The 19,264-nt window shown below is 30.6% G+C and overlaps 3 protein-coding genes across 5 annotated transcripts; all 3 read left to right on the top strand.

Annotated features, from left to right (window-relative positions):
- The first annotated feature begins 3,375 nt into the window (after positions 1-3,375).
- Positions 3,376-5,288, top strand: LOC139089342 (larval cuticle protein LCP-17-like). Its single transcript, XM_070638844.1, has 2 exons — positions 3,376-3,519; positions 4,673-5,288. Exons 1-2 carry the CDS (start codon positions 3,511-3,513, stop codon positions 5,033-5,035), a joined length of 372 nt encoding a protein of 123 aa, XP_070494945.1. The 5' UTR covers positions 3,376-3,510; the 3' UTR covers positions 5,036-5,288.
- A 708-nt stretch (positions 5,289-5,996) lies between these two features.
- Positions 5,997-8,668, top strand: LOC139089455 (uncharacterized). The gene is made up of 3 exons (XM_070639006.1): positions 5,997-7,751; positions 7,928-8,216; positions 8,279-8,668. The coding sequence occupies exons 1-3, from the start codon at positions 7,737-7,739 to the stop codon at positions 8,602-8,604; spliced, it is 630 nt and encodes a 209-aa protein (XP_070495107.1). The 5' UTR covers positions 5,997-7,736; the 3' UTR covers positions 8,605-8,668.
- A 3,634-nt stretch (positions 8,669-12,302) lies between these two features.
- Positions 12,303-14,593, top strand: LOC139089433 (uncharacterized). 3 transcript variants are annotated; one of them, XM_070638977.1, is made up of 7 exons: positions 12,303-12,452; positions 12,834-12,990; positions 13,099-13,207; positions 13,813-13,847; positions 13,917-13,980; positions 14,152-14,215; positions 14,286-14,589. In XM_070638977.1, exons 1-6 carry the CDS (start codon positions 12,417-12,419, stop codon positions 14,186-14,188), a joined length of 438 nt encoding a protein of 145 aa, XP_070495078.1. In that variant the 5' UTR covers positions 12,303-12,416; the 3' UTR covers positions 14,189-14,215; positions 14,286-14,589. The 3 variants fall into 3 exon arrangements, with proteins under 3 accessions (XP_070495078.1, XP_070495076.1, XP_070495077.1); XM_070638975.1 differs by lacking the exon at positions 14,152-14,215 and having other exon boundaries at positions 14,286-14,593; XM_070638976.1 differs by lacking the exon at positions 14,152-14,215 and having other exon boundaries at positions 13,159-13,207; positions 14,286-14,580.
- Positions 14,594-19,264: the final 4,671 nt, after the last annotated feature.

Raw genomic sequence — 19,264 nt, 5'->3', positions numbered from 1 at the left:
TTTGTGACATTTTGTTTTATCGGCTGCTTTGCCTAACAACACAATCGATGCCATTAAAAATTTACATTCAACAGACATAAAATTTTTTTATCACGCAAAATTTTCGTAAATCATAAATTTGTCTACTGTAAAATATGTCGCGGACATTGATTAAATCACTAACCTTTCCAATTTGATAAGTTCAAAGGATTAAATAATTTATCTCTTTTCACCGAAAACGGTTGTTGTCTGCTCACGTCCAGAATGAAAATGTCACTCGACTCCCGGGAAATAAAATATTGATGTTGTCATTTAAGGCTGCATTTAAGTTAACGGATTAAGATTTTATTTGCTGATTGTTTGCGTGCGATTTATTGCTTATTTTGGAAATTTTTGTTGTAGTTCTACAGTAAAATACTGAATTTTCAGCACGTCCAGATTAATTTATTCAAAACATTTTGATTGTTGACAGTTTAAAGCAAGAATCTTGTTGACTTTTTTATCTGTTCACAGCTATCAAATTTATAATTGCGGAGTATATCCAATTCTCATTTACAGTTTCGTCTCCAAGTCTACTATTCAACATAAATCCACCAAAATTGAGTATCATTTCACTTTCAGCTCATAATGAACATATGCAAGTAAAAGACAACTGAATGCTGTACAGATATTCATAATATTGACTCAAAAAAATGAAGGTCGAAAAATGTATGAAAAGAAGAGGACAGAAGACATTTATCAAACAATATATTGTATATATCATGAACGGGCTTAAATCTCAAGATCCTCTATGATAAATCTATTGACCGCGTTTAATTGAAAGCAATAAATGCCATCATAATGTGTGCATTTATATGAAGCCATTTAGCTAGGCATGAAGTCTCAAGTACCTTTAATAGCTTTTATTTTAATTATCATGTATTGTATCAATGGATGGTCGAACTACTTGAATTTGTGGCTGAACAAAAGTTAGCGAACTATATACATAAGGTTATATCAGTTAGACAAGCATATCAAGGAATTCATACACTGATTTACATGAGTTTTTACCACTTTTTCGTACATTACTCCCATAATGGATGTTATCTGCTTCATCATCATTATTTAATTACATGAATAAGAAAATATAAAAAAACCAAAGAACTTCGAGGTTTCTTTGGCAATAGCTGCAGAGGGCATCACCTTTTTGGAAGGAGTTTCTTTAAATGTTGGCAAAGACGTCCTCAATCTTAGAAACTTTTAAGTATGACATTTATGGAAATAAAGTATTTAAATCATCAAATACTTTTTGTGGCTAATGACTTTTTGTGCATTTTTGCAAATTAGCTGATAAATGTCCGTGTATGTCTGCCGACTTGTATTTTACTATAGTTGCTTGGACGGCAAAGTAATCTGACAATTTGTTGTCATTTTAATCAATCAATCATGCACGAATGGCGTCATTGAATGTTAAATGGGCTTGCCTAGAAGTCAGACAGTCTGTACACATGTCACTTTGACAAACAATTTATTAACTTATCAATAAGCTTGTTGTGTTTGTCAGGCAATTATTAATCCAGCAGTTTTGAGAATTGCAGTAATTCTATTTTTGTAGCATGATAAATGATGCAGAGGTTCCTATAGGCGTAATTAAGTTCTAGACTTATTGTTATACAGCTCAGAATACTTGTAATTTTACAACCTGGCTTTAAATTCAATTAATTAAACATATCATCACATTTCCTGGCTCCAACAATCCATTGACAATTCAGAGTAAGCATAAAAAATATTGTACAAATATTCAAAAATGCATTTTTTATGCGATAATCTTAAAATAATCACAGAAATTATGAATAATTTCTAAACAACTTGATTATTAATAGAAGCATTAGATGACACAAATTTCTGTATAGTAAAATTAGCATTACCAGACACTGATGATGATGGTACATCTTGACAATATGTCAATAAATAATATTTTATTTAAAAAAACATACAAATTGTTTCTTGAATATCAAGGCAAACCCGTGATAGAGGTTTGATGACCATAATAAATATTTTTTTATGCAGCAGCTTCATTTGAATTGAACTGTCAATAAACTATGATGTCGAAGGCAGTGATAGAGGGTGTATAACTCTAATTCGTGACTCTTTGTATGATTTATTAATTCAGATGTTCGGAGTCTCTTAGAGATATTATGATGAATTGCAATATGAGTGTATTTATGGCTAAGCATTATGGATTTGAAAGTTCAAACTTAAAGCTTTTTATTTGCGATGATTTAATTTAGATGATGTCGATGTTGAAATTTTTTATGGGATTGGTTGGAATTATTTCAGCTGTGGATTTAACATTTCTGCTGATGATGGTGAAATATTGATGAAAGTTACAGGATTTTCGAAAATTTGAGATGAATTTTATAGAGCATGATGAATGTGAGAGTTAGAAAGTACAAAAAAAATTCTAACTTCAATTTCCTACCCTGGCTTAAAAACCATTCTTAAGAAACTATCAGAATCAGAATTGGTTAATTCAAATTCCTTCACAGTTTTATGACTCTAAACGACAGAAGCAGCAATAAATCTCCAAGTCGATAGCTCAAGCTCAACTGAAAATTTATTAGACTCTATAGAACTCAATAATTTTTTTGTTATTTTCCATCGATGCTTAAGACAAAAACATAAAAAAATGTCTAACCTTATTATCTCAACTTCAATATCACACACCTCGTTTCTGGTTTTTTTCTTCTTGAAGTCACATTATTATTCACGTAGATACACATAATTATAATATCGTAATATTATAGACCGTGGTCTCATCGACCGAAAAAACTGATCAGCTTTATCTTCTTTTAGAGCTGGGTTATGATAATTAGGAGAATTTTCTTGCAGTTTGTCTGACTGATATGCTTACTTAGAACTCTATCGTTGTAAATATGAATGACTTGATTATGTTTTAGAGAATAAACTTGATGATAAGAGAATAAATATGCTTAAATGATATTGATTCAGATTGTCGAAGTATATGACACGACAGAAGCCCAATTGTATAATTTTTGAAGGTTCCAGCATTGACAAAATATTCAATGGAAACTTTTTCGATTGCCAAAATTGACTAAAATATGAAATTAATTCTTTCCTAATATTTTTCATGAATTTCTCAAGATTAAACTCTTCTTATCTTGATAACATATACAACAAACACCATATATCCATCCCCATCTCATGTCTCTTCTACTCGCATCATATCTGCGATTGTAATGGTTTATTTTTTTGCATTGCGAGCGAGTTTGTTTTGTCTCCTTTCAATGTGTGACATCTTCCAATATCATATTTTTACACTTAGACATTTGTCTTTGTTGTTGGGGCACAAGATTACCATAAAATATATGTATTTTTTTTTGGACTCTAGTTTTTCTTCTCGTCGTATGTTGTGTTTTTGGTCGAGGGTTCAGTATAAATATCTCGGCAGCTTTTAAAATTTCATCAGATTACAACTCAGTGATCAGTGATAAAGTATCAAAGTCTTTAGACAACAAAAAATATTTAAAAATGAAATTCGTGAGTAAAATTTTAAAAATACTTAAAACAAAAAAGTAGAAAATGCACAAAAAGACTAAAAAATATTCATTGAAGTGAATTACTTGAAAATATATAAAAATGCATAGCATTATGTGAATTATGGATTGTGAAATATATGTCAAATTTAAGTGCCATTTATCTTTCATATGAGATAATCGAGTGGGCATCATTTATAGCCCTCTTTGGACAATAATGCAATGTTTTAATAGTTACATTGTGAAATCTTGTACAATAGTGCAATGAAGACGATTTAGGACTTCATCAAGTTCAATAAAAATCAAAAGAACATGAATTGTTGGATATAAACTTAATTTTTATTACAACTTGTACAGCAAATTCAGTTGTTTAATGAGTTTCATAGAGATGGATAGTCTCAGTTGTAGATTTCATGTGAACATAGATACACGGTGCCTTAGAACTAAAACTAAAGTCAAGTTTTTTAAGATCTTGATAAGTTAGTATCTTACGATCAGAAAGCTAATTTTCATAAAATTTAAATTGCTCAGATAGTTCTACAATGTATATAAGATTTAGCACCTCGTTTCCCATATATTCCTCATAAATCCTCCAGAAACCATTAATTTAAGAATTATTAGAAATTTATTACAAATAAGTAATTATGAGCTAAGATCATAAAGAGAAATAATCACTGTTTTTAAAATTTACGACACTTTAATATTTACAATAATCAGGTGTCTGATCAAATTTATAGTTAGCAAATCGACAATCAGTTTATACATTGTTGCATGCTACATGCACATATTGAGTTAACGCTCAGCAGGTCAAATGGTCAAAGATTTATTAATTACATAATAAACACTTTAAGATTTGTAATTGTTCATTCATTCAAAAAGAATCGATTGACTTAGATTTATGACCTGATAAAAGTATAGGTTTGTCGAAGGCACAAGCTGATCCATAAAATATTTCAAAATCGTTAAATCATAGCAACTTCAATGAATATTGATCATCAACAAATAAAAAAATGATGATACTGCTCCCATGAGCTATTTTTACATCAATTCAACGCAAAATATTTAAAATTGAATAATCGGCAGCTTCATTTCCATAAAAAAGATGTCAATTTGATTTTATAATGCATTATTTAACAAATAAATATTTTCGTCAACAGATCGTCCTTTTCGCCTGTATCGCCGTCGCACTCGCTGATGTCAGCCACTTAGACACAGTTGTCCGTTTCGACTCAGTCGTCAACCCAGACTCATACAACTATGCCTACGAAACATCAAAGGGAATCCGCGCCGAAGAAGCTGGTGAATTGAAGAACGCTGGATCAGAACAAGAAGCCATTGAAGCCAAGGGACAATTCTCATACACATCACCTGAAGGCGAGAACATTGCTGTCTCATACATTGCCAACGAATTAGGTTTCCAACCAACTGGTGACCATCTCCCACAACCACCAGCAATCCCAGAATTGATCCAAAAGGCTCTTAAATACCTCGCTGACCACCCACCAGCAGCCAGAAAGTAAATTGATAACACAATTCTTCTCGAAGTAGTATGAGTGCCTAAGAACTATGTAGATTATAACCTTTAAGATATCTGTTTTTATACTTCTTCCAATCTCCAAACGCTCTCTGCTTTTTTATTATTTGTCTCTATGAGCTTATTTTGTCTATAACAAAATGTTCGATTCTATCGATCAACAAATGAAGATGTGTTCAAATTACGTGTAAATATCAAAATATCTTCAAAACGACAAAAAAAACTTGTTCCCAAAACTACCTCCAACTATGTTTTTTATTGTGTATAAAAATTTTTTGTTATATTTTTAAAAAAAAATCAACAAAAATCAACCAACATCTTGAATTCGATCTTGAAATAATAAAAAAAGTCGAATTTTATAAATTCGGAAAAAAAAATTATTGTCTCTTTGTATTTAACAATTTTCATTAAACAGATTAATATTTTCAGCCGATTATCTTTTTTCTAGGTTAAAATTTCAAGGCTGCACACGAAGAGAAAGAAATAAAATAAAAATGAAATTCGTTTATCAAGGATGACTTCGCTCATCTTCTTCGTCGACATGATTAAAATGATTATGAGGTGATGTTCCCCTTTGAATAATTTTAAACTAGTTTGCTTATAAATTGGTCATTTTAATCAACTATGGCGTCATTTAATTTGATAATATAAACTAGTCTATCATTAAAAATTTACTTTTTCTTGAGAATATTACTTAATAGTTGCTTATTTCCAAAGAATTATGCAAAATATTTTAAATTTCAAATTGGAAATCCAATAAAATATGCAAATGAATCTAAATTTTATAGTTATTTGTTTTTGAGAATTTCAAAACATCAATAAAATAATAAAAATCCAATTTTTGCCTAAGACAGTGATAGTTAACCTGTGTGCCGCGGCACACTAGCGTACCATGCTTAGAAAGATCATGACGACATACGATTACGATGTTTACTACAAAGGTGTTCCGCAAAAAATAAAAGGTTGCCCACCACTGACTAAAGATGACGCAAGAGTAGATGTTAAATTTTAAATTATCATTTTGAATTATCAAAAATTCACCACAAGGAATCCCATCCAAGACATTATTAAGCCATTCAGCCGAAAGCTCCTCAAGTCAAGATTATTACGTGAGACGACAGTAAGTTCATTTACCGTCTCTCACTTGAAGATGCAAATTCATTGTTGTATGTACACGATCAGCTACAGCAATCAGAGTAAAACTGGTTTTCTTAAGCTCAGCATTGTACCGTCTTCAACACAATACCTATCTTCTTTCTCTTTCACTTAATTTTCATTTCCGACATGACCCACTTTAATGCTTTGACCGTGAAATGAAAGTGAAAATTGTGTTAACGTTTCGCTTTCATTTTATGGCTGTTGATGATCATCATTAACTACATTATAGGCAGCCTCAATTACATAATGACTATTTTGCTTCATTATAAGGCTCATAAATTCTGGTAATGGATGTACCATTATTGAATTTTATGAGACATCGATGGATATAAGTTTTTGAAGCAAATGTACGCAACATTTGTAAAAGTGAATTAATTTAATTACAGGTTAATTGAAAGTGTACTTGTGATAAGAATTTATGGCATATTGCATTGCCTGCCTTGAGCTTCTTCCTTCTAATCTCATCATAGATGAGAAAAAAAATATATAAAGCAATTCACTTATGTAAATTAACTCTCTCAATTATTTATTATTAATCGCATTTTGTCTATGAATATCATCCACTTGTCGATGATTATTGGAATGGATACGATAATAATAAATTTCATTTAAAATTGCCAATTTGACTATGATGATATGATGATCCGGTGTTTCTGATGTGAATTATTTATCTAATGGATTTTTGTAGGTTTTAGCACAATTCATGCAAAAATTATCGAGGTAAGAATAAGTCGTAAATTAAATTCTGACATTCGCCGTTATGATTTTTATATCCATTATTCTAAAGAACTATATCCTGAGGAGATATTGGGGATTAGAAGAGCGTCAGAACCTCAAAAAGGACTAGTTTTCGTGTCTTAAGTTCCATACTTTATTTTACAAATTCACCATTTTTAGCTGGTTCTAACTCAGTGTTAGACAACACCTTGGTGATAAAGAACCACACACAGTAAACAATTCATGACATATCCAGCATTTTTTGGAAGCACATAGGCTGCCCACCATTTTTCTAACTCCTAATTTGGCAAATTAATTTACATTAGTGCCCTTAAATTAATTCCTTCTTTAAATTTATGAACATCTCTAACACGTGCTTCTAAACTTTTTGCATGAACTCACCTCAATCAATTTTCCCTCAACTCAAAAATAATGTTAATCAAACTCCACTAACTTACTTACTATTTTTTTCCATCTACTTAAAGTGCAATTGCATAGTGATAAATTATGAATGAACGATAGATAGTCTATAATTAAGTGCTTAGGTCCATATGATGTAAATTAAGATTATTAATTCATTTATCATTCTCATCTTTCCATCCTATTGTCAAAATAATGATGATATTTTAAATTGAAAAAAATTAAAACAGGCTGAGAGGTGTCTAACAGGGAAAAATGTGATAAATTTGTGTGCTTTATTGCTAATTGCAAATCGGTAGCTTAGTATATAAGATCGCTGCAATTGGGTATTTGCATTCAAATTAAATCAATTGCAGTAAGGATAAACATCAAGTAGTGATTTGAAATTAAACATGAAGTTCTTAACAGTAAGTTGAGATTTAGAACCCAAAATTTGAGAAAATTTGGGAAACTTTAGTGATTTCATTAAAATATAGAACAAAATTTGTGGATCCGATAATTTGAAAAGAAACTTAAGACAATTAATTGTTCTAAATATAAAATTAGTGACAGAAATTAATTCTTAACTATTTCTCTTGAATAGCTCGTAGTTTTCATTGCCGTTGCCGTTTTGGCACTTGCTGATGATGACGGAAAATACCGACCAGAAGCAACCACCAAAACTCCATTGATTGTTCCTGTTACAACAACCCTTCGTCCAAAATGGAATGATCCACGCTGGAGCGATCCACGTTGGGCTGGACATCAAGGATGGAACAACAATCACTGGAACAATAACTGGAATAGATATAACTCAACATGGAATGACTGGAACCGACCAGCTGGAGCCTGGGGAAGCCAACCATGGACTGGCAACCGATACAATGTTGATGGTAAATATCTAAATATTCCTTTCTTATTACTACTAATTTCCAACAAAAATGCCTAACTTTAGCTTTAGGAAGACCAATCACAAGACACCCAGATTGGCGCACAATCCGTTTAGATGAAAAAGCTGATGTCCGTGGATACCAATACGTCTATGAAACCGTTGGAGGAATCTTGGTTGAAGAAAATGGAACATTCGAAAATATTGGACTTAGACATGAAGGAGTTCGTGCCGTTGGTGTTATTACAATTACAGACCGTGATGGTGTTACTTATAAACTCACTTATCAAAGTGACAGCAAGGAAGCTTATATTCCACGTGGTGCCCGCGAACCTGACAGAATCCCACCATCATTGACCAGACTCTTGGCTCTTATGGAAACACATAAGTAAGAATTTTGTCGAAAATTTGATCTTATTGAAGGAAGAACTTTAAAGGATTTAATATGAATGATCTTTGCGCCTCTCTTTATTTGTTAATAACGAATTTACTTTGAATAAAAGCTTCTCTTTATTTTACTTTTTGCATGATAAAAAAAACTTTTTGTTTATTCGCCTGGGAGTTATACTTTGTTTGTGCTTTCTAGTGCTTGAGGACGAAAGTTGTTGAAAAGTTCAAAAAAGCTTTAAAGAAGAACTTTTTGTGAAAAACGGATCTTAATATGAAAGCTTTGGTTGCATGGAATTTTAGGTGAATTTAGGAATGCCTGGGGAAATCCATCACTTTAATATAATCTTTTTAACCTTTTCCGGAAGTAATTGTATGGTTTATTTGGAAAATCTAGCATCTGATCTCAAGATTTATTAGAAACGTTAATAAGTAAGGATTAGAAGTAAGTTTTGCAATATTTCCTAAGATTTCTGAAAGCCTCTTTACTTCCGAGACATTTGCTGCATTTAAAAATCCATAACTTTCTAAATATGAGAATAAACGATAAGCTTCATATTACCAATTCCTCGTCTGGACTGAATATCTTTATGCTAACATATTGTAAATATTTACTCATCTCAGCCTTCAAAGACCGTTGAATCTTCCAAGAATTTATTCAGAAAAATTTATGTCAAATATTTAACTTCCCATTCATTAGACTTTCGGATTTGATGGTCATTAAGAGAATCATACCACACGCAATAAGTTAATCTGATTACACAGAAATGTCATCAAACTGAATGTTTATTTTACAGCACAATTGATTTAGTTTCTGCCATAAAATGTTTGCAAAATTGGTCATGCATATGTGGCGTTGCTGTAAAGAACGAGAGTTTATTGACACAATAAATTTTTGACGCGTTTTTCACTGACTTTTATTACATTATTTTCTGTCTGCATTCCTAAGATTGAGGCTGCATAGGGTGAGAGATGAAGTGAAATTTTATTAAGTATTTATTAAGTTAAGACCCCTGCTGGTTTTATCTACACCTGCCAAATGCGCTATTAAAATTAAACATTTATAATAGAAATATCTTGTCATTTAATTTGATGTCTGATTCACTTACAAGAAGTAATTCTGTAATTATCTCTTTTAAGTTTACCTACATATGTGTGTGGTACGGCACCATGAACAGACGGAAGATGTAATCGATTATAAAAAAGAAGCTGACGACAAAGATGGAGACGAAGGAGAAAACTCGAAGAAAAATTTATCTTCCGATTTCATTTACCGCTAAAATCCATAGTCAAAGCACTTAAAGTATTAAATGACATTATTTACCGAAGAAAACATAAACAGCGGAATGGTCAAGCAGAAAAAAAAATATTTTACATTCTTCATATGTAATAATTCAAACAGCATTCGTTGTGATTCATAGTCAAGTGGCTATTTTTATACTAGGATAGAGGGATGATACATGAGAATGCAGTACCGTAAGCTCTAAAGATGAATTTCATAACGTTTGTAAAGTTTTATTACATCATGCATTGTAATTTAAATCGATTTACGATCAAACAAATGTAATAAGTTGAAATGATGGTTAAGGACGATTGAAAATAGCGCAATTGTGATGGAATGTATTTAAATGGAGATGTGCTTATAAAAATGTCTTGTTTTTAATTGATTGAAATTTATAGTTATTTTCACAATTTTGAGCAGTTGATGATTTCTAAGGCGCCATTTGTGAAAATATTAGAAATCATCGCTGATATTTTTATTGCCTTAGCAGCATGAGTTTACTTGATTGCACATCAAGTTGTTACACATCATTATAAGCTAGTTAAGAGAAGAATTTAAAGAATTCACATTTGTAATTGACCTAATGAGAGTAAATTTAGATTTAATGGAATCTATTCCCGACCAACCTTCCAAATCAAATTTTAAAATCAACAATATAAAGACAATATTTTACGACCTTGCAGAAGTACGATATGGAAGTTAAGTCTACGTCTTCCAACTGTTTTTTGACTCTGTCACATTTGCTTCTTGACCTACCGTAGTATAAATATGCTTAAGTTTTCATTTGTATTCAGATTTACGATATTTTTATTGAAATAATCAGCAAATTCAAATTGATTCCGGCAATTTTACTTTTTTGTGCATTATGGGAAATTTTTGGCGCCTTCATAAACTTACAATATCCGTGTGTCATGGTAATTGGATTAAATTGCTCTTAATTAACAGAAAGGCTTGTCAATGGGGGGTTCAATCATAGGAAGTAAAACGTAAATTTACAATTATTTTCCGTGAGCAATAAAATTGTCATTATGAGATGAATTGAGTTTATAGGATGAATCAGAAAGTTGGGAATCAAACATTCAGTCAAGAATTTCATGTGAAATGTATTAATCTTCAATAACAGAAAAGCAATAATCATTTCCTTCACATAAACAATAATCCTTAGTTTCATTGAACTGCATAAAAAACATTTCTTACTCACTGTCTCCATTTCCACGAATATACCCTATAAAATGTCCAAATATGCAACAATTTAAGAATTCAATTTCGTCAACGACTGCCAAGTCATTTCCTTCGTCGCATATTTGGATAAAAATAAAATGATTAAAATATCTGAATACCCACACTTCAACGAATTGCTCATTAAAAAATTCTCGATCTCATTTCCATTAGTTTATTCAAGAAGAAATATTTTTTAATCGAGCACAGAAATGAAAGGACCATAAAATCGGCGCCTTGATTATTTTAACACTCCCGATTTTTATCTCAATATTTTATTTTAAGAATTCGACTACAATTTTTTTTTTGGAGATGAAATTGATTATTCAACGGACAAAGAGATAATTCTAAAAATATCTTTTTCTTTATTTGGTATCAAGGTAGGGATTTCTCAACCATATGATTGTTCAAGTTTCTTTCATCCAATCAGCTTTTGTAAATCTATAATAATGAAAAAGGAATGCAGTTAAAGTAAAAAAAAATCGCGGGTGTGTATTCAGATCTATTTTTGGAATATATGGATGTATGAATGCATACGATGAGTAATAAGTGTCCCGTTTAGAATATTCAAGATAGAAATTCCTCTACAAACAATGAACTCTCATGTATTCCCCCAATGACTGGTTTAGATTATCACAATGGCCAAGATCAATATTAGTGGAATGTCAATAATGAATGATTTATCTTAATTAAGTCATATATAGCAATTGGCTACTGAATAAGATCGAAATAAAAGTGATAGTTGATAGGCATTTCAATGAACTTAATCCAATGTCTCGACGATAAACATCAATTGTCGTCATCATTGCATTCCAATGAACAAACAAAGCTTCATTCTTTATTAGCTAGAAGTAAGAAGTAAGAAGACGACATGGAATGTTGTCTAACAAGAATCAATAATTTCTTTATAAACACTAAGCACTTCCCGGTAACGAATCAAGAATGGATAGAATTAATCATTCTGTAGGAGGAATATTTTCATATTGTTGGATGTCCATTAAACGTAACAAATCCTCTTTCGCGTGTAAAAATACGATTCCTTTTTGTAATGGAATCTATAAATTTTCTCTCTTCCTACAAGAAATTTTATTCTACTTTTTATCGGAATTGAATGGTATGGAAAAATATGTAAATTGCTATATAAAAACGGATGGCTTGCACACAAAGTCTTTGTAGTATACTTTTACTCTCGGGTTCGAAAAGAGTTTAGAGAAATTTTTCTCTTACAATTATTTATTTTTTTTAATTTTTTCATTTTAAAATTGTGAAATTTGCCATTTTATATTTAAAGAAAAGACAAAAGGAAGACAAAAAAATATGAAAATGTCGCAAAATTATATCAAGTTCATTACAGTAAGTGAAAGTTTTGTTTTTATAGACAACTATTGTGATTGGTGATAAATTTTATTAAAAAATTATACAAAATTGTACAATGGAATGTGAAAACTCATTACAGTGGAAGTAAAGTGTTGAGATTGTAAATTTTGAGATAAAATTTAAATAATTTTTTTAAGGATGTGAAAATGATTTTCACTTTTTGACACGTCAAGTGCAGTGCGCAGCAAAATATTCAAAATTTTAGTACAATGTCGAATTACTTCCTTGTCAAAATGGTTGCCAAGGCTCGAATTAATTTAAAAATTAGGAATAATTAGTGATAGAATAAGGACAAAATAAGAACAACTAAACATCTGTATACAAATTTCATTGCTGTTTTCTCAATCATTCATCTAGATTTTCCTCATCTTATGCCAAATATTCATCGCGACATCCCTAAATGTAGACAAGAAATCAGCAGTTGCAAGTGGAAAATACGTAGACAACAGTGGAAGATATAAAGACAACAGTGGAAAATATGTTGATAATAAGGGAAAATATGTAGACAACAGTGGTAAGATTAATACTAACTTTTATCCAATCGAACCTATTAAGACTGGCTGGATTGAAAATTTAAAAAAATAGAATATTTTGAATAAAACTTTTAAATTTAAAAATTCAGCAAAATCAAAATTAGACTTTTCTAATTTCTCATCTAATCAATATCAAACCACAACTGAAGGCAAATACATTGCGGATCTTGAGAAATACGTTTACAAGCATGACAATAGGTGAGAGTTAAATGATTTTATTACATGATTTATTAGTGCGATGTGTTCACAAGCATTTATTAAAGCTTGACATCTTATTGATTACAAGACATTAATTCTTATGAGATATATGGGGAATTAATGTATATATGCACTGGGATATTTACGAGAAAATGAGAATTTATGTGAAACAGACAAGAATTAATGAGTTTTTTTTATAGATTCTATGATTAACTATGATAGTCCCGTATTATTGTTATAAAGTCAAACAAAGTTATATTGAACAAACTGTACTTTACCGTCCATATTGACGATTTTTTAAGGATTTCTTGCTCTTCCCCTTGATATTTAGGACAAACGTTTTAGAACTTTAAAGTGTTGTTGTCCATTAGAAAAAAAAGAAATTTGATAAATTCTCTGGATTAGCCAGATCCTTACTCTTTCACTCTCTCATTCCCAAAAGTCAATGATCGTTCTTAATAATAATTAAACTGTGAATCATTCAATTAGCTTGGAAAAAGTCCAAAAATGGTTCCATTCTACTTTGTTCAACTTAATAAGACAACACATCTCAGATGCTATTGATCTCATATTATTAAATTTATTTTTATTCTTATTATCCACAGAGGAAAATATGTCCATGTCCACATTCCATATAACGGTAAGATTGACTTTAATTTCCTTAAAAATCAGGCGTTCTAAATGTCTTTATTTGTTTTTTCCTTTTTAGGAGGTTATGGACCATTCAAAAACCCATACGAACACGATGGACGACCATATATGCATGACGATAAGTAAGAATTTAAGCAAGTGAATCTTACAAGCGATTTTTCTTTACACAACACAATTTACAGAAATTTTTACTTTTTTTGGCAAAACAAATTCAATTGCAAAATTTCATTGAAATTTAAACAATTATACACTTCTCTTTTCACTGATCTGCTTTCTTTCTGATTTGGATCTAGGGATATGTGTTTTTGCATGTGCAGAAACAGACAATAATTAGACAAATTTTTATCAATTTTTCCGGTAGTTTTGAAGTATTAATTTCCCTAATTTCATCTTAAAATAATTGAAATTTTTTTCAAAAATTTTCCAGCAAATACAACGACCCCTTCCAAGTTGAAGTATTCACTGACAAGGCGCCATCAGTCTATAGGGAATATGGAGCACCATTATTTAATTATAAATTCCAGAGATAAAAATGTGCAATTTTTCACATCTCAAAAAAATCTGTGATTTCATGAAATCTCATTAATAATTTTTCACGAAATTTTCCAAGACTGTTTGTTAACGCAAAATTATAAATTATATTAAATCCATTTTTATCCTCATGTATGTGAATGTAATTTAATAAAAATAAAAAATATGATAATATTTCGCCTTAGGCTTAGGCAATATTGAGAGTATAGTATTGACCATTGAGAGAAAATCTTGTTGTTTTTATACCTTTTGTATGGTTACAGAAAATTCTGCATCAAAGCTTTTGGAGAGGTCCTTGAAGAAAGCTCGTAATGAGCTTTAAGTTTGCGAATTATTAAGCTTTGAGCTTTTAATAAGTAACATCTTAGGATATTGATGCTTAATACAATTGTTTTGAATAAATTCACTGTGCTTATTAATTGGCATCTATACAAGAATTTTTAAACTGAGCAACAGCTTGAATTCAAAGCTTCTTCAGTGATTTGTGGCACTAAATATAATTTACAGACAGAAATGAATATTTAGCAAATTTTTCACAGCATCTTGTGTGAATAAATTTCAATAAAATTTTTATAAATTGTCTTTTTGATTTTTATGGGAATTATCAAATGTTTCCTGATGCTGTTAAACCATAAACATTTCAAGTAATAATTTAAATCGAATAATTCTGACTTACCTCAGTGTAACAATAATTGAGATAGAATTAGTCACATTTTATTTTATTTTTTTGACAGTTTGCAATTTCCTTGAAAAATTGAGGTGCTTCCAATTTTTTTTTGTTTTATGGGCACGTGGCATAATGTCCGTCAATTATCTAATTTACCAAACCCTAATTTTTACAATTTACATTAAATCGCATGTCAATCTCAACTTAATATTTCAAATCTTCTTACAAAAGGATTTTTACATTCAATGAATCTCATTATTGCCTTTTAAGAGCATTGAAGTCTACAACTACAAATAACAGTCTTAGCCTTTTCAGTAAAAGGCAATAAAGTAACCAAAAATATAATAATAGTGATGATTTTGCACATTAAGCACAACAACTACCGTTGCTGTTCGTATGATGAATTGCAAGTCTTCATAAATAATTTCATTTAATGCAAATAGATTGACAGTGTATTGTTCCTGAACTCAGTGTTGCTAATTTAATTCAAGGAAAATGGATTTTTAATAGAATTCGTTAGAATAAGAAGAATCTTTTTGCATTAGTGCTGGGAATTTTTAGATGAAGATTTAGAGCTGATGAAGGACAATCGTAAATCAGTTGAACTAGATCAAGCTGTGTATTTTGGACAGACAGTGAAAGACTTGAAATTAATATAAATTGAAGTCATAAACATTTCTAATGCGATCCAAAAAATAATAAATCCCCTAATTACAAACTTACATCCAATAAACTCTTACCAAACAATTCACATAAGTGTATCCAGTTAGTAATTTAAAAGACCAAAAAGAAGCCAATTTGTGGCGAAAACCAGCCTACCTATATCATTGAACATAATTACACGTTAATCTAAAACATTCAAAATGAATCAGGAGGAAAAAGAGCAAAAGTAGAAGCGTTGATGAAATATTTTTTTTTTTTTTGTGTTTCTTGTCGATGAAAAAAAAATTCACATTGGGGATTGCCCCTAAGTAACCTTCACATTTTCCATATAAAATGTTTATGCTTTCGTTTCTAAATAATTCATGAATGCATGAATTGAAAGAATATTAAGAAGAAAATGAAATAATAATAACATTAAACAATCGAATGCTCAGGTAATGCTCGTCGGTAAATGTATTAGAAGCTGAGTTTATGACTTTTATAGACTCAACAATATTCCACATATGCGAGATGAATAAAATAAAATAAAATATAGAATTAAATTTCAATTGCAGGCTTATTTGATCTTTGTATTGCAACTTATTAATTAATTTACAGATGATCAAGGCTTATTTCAATTTTATTAAGTTGAATGTTGATTGACTTAATTATTGATGGGTGGCTATGAGAATTTATGATTCACCTGGATATTATAAATATTCTAGTCTATTTGAATTTATGATGAATTTTCTGAGGCTCATTATCTCTTTTTATAGAAGCAAATCGACTAAAACCAGTCGTGACGAAATTTGCAATATTTGCATGTACGATGTTAAAAAAAATTGTGCCATCAAGTGGCATTCTAATCATGTTATGCACATATTTTTCATTTCAACTTTGTGTCTTTCTATGCATCGATACTCGAACATGTTGATTAATTTTTCATTTTGTAAATTTTTGTCCGAAAGTTCACAAGAGTTAGAAACATTTTTTCAAGTCCCAAAAGAATTGTCTTAGAAGCACTCAAGAAGCTGAATACAAAGTTGCTAATTACATATATAGAGATTCAATACTATCAAAAAGATTGACAATCGATAAACTGTCAAATCTGCCAATTTTCTGATATTTTAACACGAGATAAATATTCATCTATTGACCGTCACGTTCAACTTAGCTAGTACAACATTCAAATGTTCACACGCTTGCTTTTTATAAATTTGTCATGTGTAAAACTCATCGAATCATCAAAATTAACCTTTTTATCGGCAATATTTCCAGTCCGGTTCTTCCCCATAAATAATAATTTCTTAATTTGCATCATTAAATTTTCTTATTAAAAAAAAAATTGAGAGATTCGACGAAGAAAAGATCACCAGCCTTCAAAGGTCAATTATGTGATGGCAAATTTATTTGAAATTTTTAATGTACGCTCAGTGCTGGAGCAAGAAGAAAAATTTGCTTGGGGGTTGTTCTACCTCGTTTTTAACATTTTATGCAGCTCGTGCTGCTCACGAAATGTTCGGAATTAAGACATCTCTCAATTCCTTAGAGTTCATGAATCATGATGGTGATTTCTCTTCTTCAATTTTTGCTGAAATACTATGTACATATCATTGAACTTTAAGGCGCATCGACACCTAATATTTTGGCATTTAAAGAATAGAAGAAGTTACGATAATGTTAATTTGTACAAGACATAAAGAATTGACTTTTTAGTGCATTGTAAAAATAAAATAAGATAATGATGTAATTCGCTTTTTTCTCTTTTCCTGGAATTGTATGGTTTTTGAAAACGAACATTTTGACGTATAATATGTTTAATAAAACATTATAATTAAGTATTTCTGACAAAAATTTGGTACTTAATCCGAATTTCGACATAATTTTATGAATAATGAGTTCTAAGGAACAAAAATTAGTCGTACTAGTTTATTTTTTAGTGCTCTACGTTGTGAAGTATCAAAAGTTAGCCTAAAACCTGTTTAAAGTATTAAATTAATGAAAAAAATTTTGATTTTACAACCAATGAATTCAACCAATGAATTCCGGTTGACATGCTGAGCCACAATGTGTATGTCTGCAATTCCACAAGACTGGATGGTATTTGAAGCATCAATGTCAAGAAATTGCTAGTACCACAAACACACAGGTCGACACAGAAACCCAACTGCAAGTAAATTCCAATTGCAAAAAAATAAATCTGTTGAACTTAGACATTTGAGATTTGCCTCACACTCTCGTGTGCTCCTGTGGCGACGACGTCGATTCATTGTAAAATATCAAATGTGCACATCAACTCCAGCATTTAATTGCTATGGCTTTGCCTTATTGGTTGACATTGAAATTATAATTTACAGTTTTTAATAATAATGGACGATATTTAGTGCACTATTCCGGGAATGGATGTTTTAGGAGTTGGGATGATTGACAGTTTGTCTTACGAAGTCTACCTTTGTTTTTAGGGTGATGATTGATTTGAAGGTTTAAAAATTCTTAGTATTTCTGAATTCTAGAAAGGTCAAACCTTTTAGACAGAATTTTTGAGATGAAATCTGATCCAAATCATTAAGCCAGACATAACTATTGTTCACTTGAAATTCTATCTACCCTCTAGCTACCCCAGAAGTAGAACAAAAGACGACCTTTCCCCATCGATTCCCTCAATTAGACATTGAGAGAGAAAATATGTGTCTGTCTGCCACTGAATGTCGTAATTGGATACAAGTGTGGTAAAAACAAATAATATTTTATGTGTCAAGCCCTACCGGTGTCTACATTAGCTACTTATTATTTATAGTAAAATTATTATCATATTTTAAATACACACAGTACATTCAGTTCACACATGACATGAAATCTTAAACGCATTTGAATGCCATCGATGCCACTGTGTCATTGAAATCGACACAATTATTTTCACAGGTTATAAACAAAAGGTGACTTAAGGAACGAAGATTGTACTAGAGAAAATAGCCAAATGTTGCAATCCTAAAAAGTGATAAAATTATGCAATTTGCTAAAAAAAGACTATACTCATCGTCCATTTACCTACTTTATACTTCGCTAATAAAGAGGCTACAAAATGCAATAACCACAGTAATTTTTTGCAAGGCTGACTGGCTTAGGAATTAGCTTACGCTTTGTCGGTAGCTGAAAATGATCTCTAGAATCTAAATGCCAAAAGATTTGCATCAATTGATGGATATGAGCAATTGAATTATATTTTGCAGTTTGATTAATGCTGACGATTAATTGAATTTGATGTGCGTATGGAAATTTTTTTATGCAATTTATCAAAGAGTACATTGTATTGTGATTTTGTGTCAATGTAAACTAGCATGCTTAATCAACCGAACACATAAGTTTCGATAAGATGTCTAAAAAATAATTTTATTACTATTTTGGCACTTACGGCACGGTTTTTTTTTTTTAATGCTTCTAAAGCTACTTAATCGTTATTTAATCATTTGGACTTTACTTTAAAAATTTACTTGGATGTTTCTGCAATAAAATTCTAATAAATCACTATGTCAACTGTGAAATTTTTCACAACTTATTCGCACTTA

The sequence above is a fragment of the Chironomus tepperi genome, unplaced genomic scaffold (assembly GCF_022539635.2).
Source record: "Chironomus tepperi strain 1889 unplaced genomic scaffold, CSIRO-AGI_Ctep_v1 contig_177, whole genome shotgun sequence".
In the NCBI taxonomy this organism is placed as follows: domain Eukaryota; kingdom Metazoa; phylum Arthropoda; class Insecta; order Diptera; family Chironomidae; genus Chironomus; species Chironomus tepperi.
The sequence above is the reverse complement of the archived record's forward strand: the minus strand, read 5'-3'. Positions and strand labels throughout refer to the sequence as shown.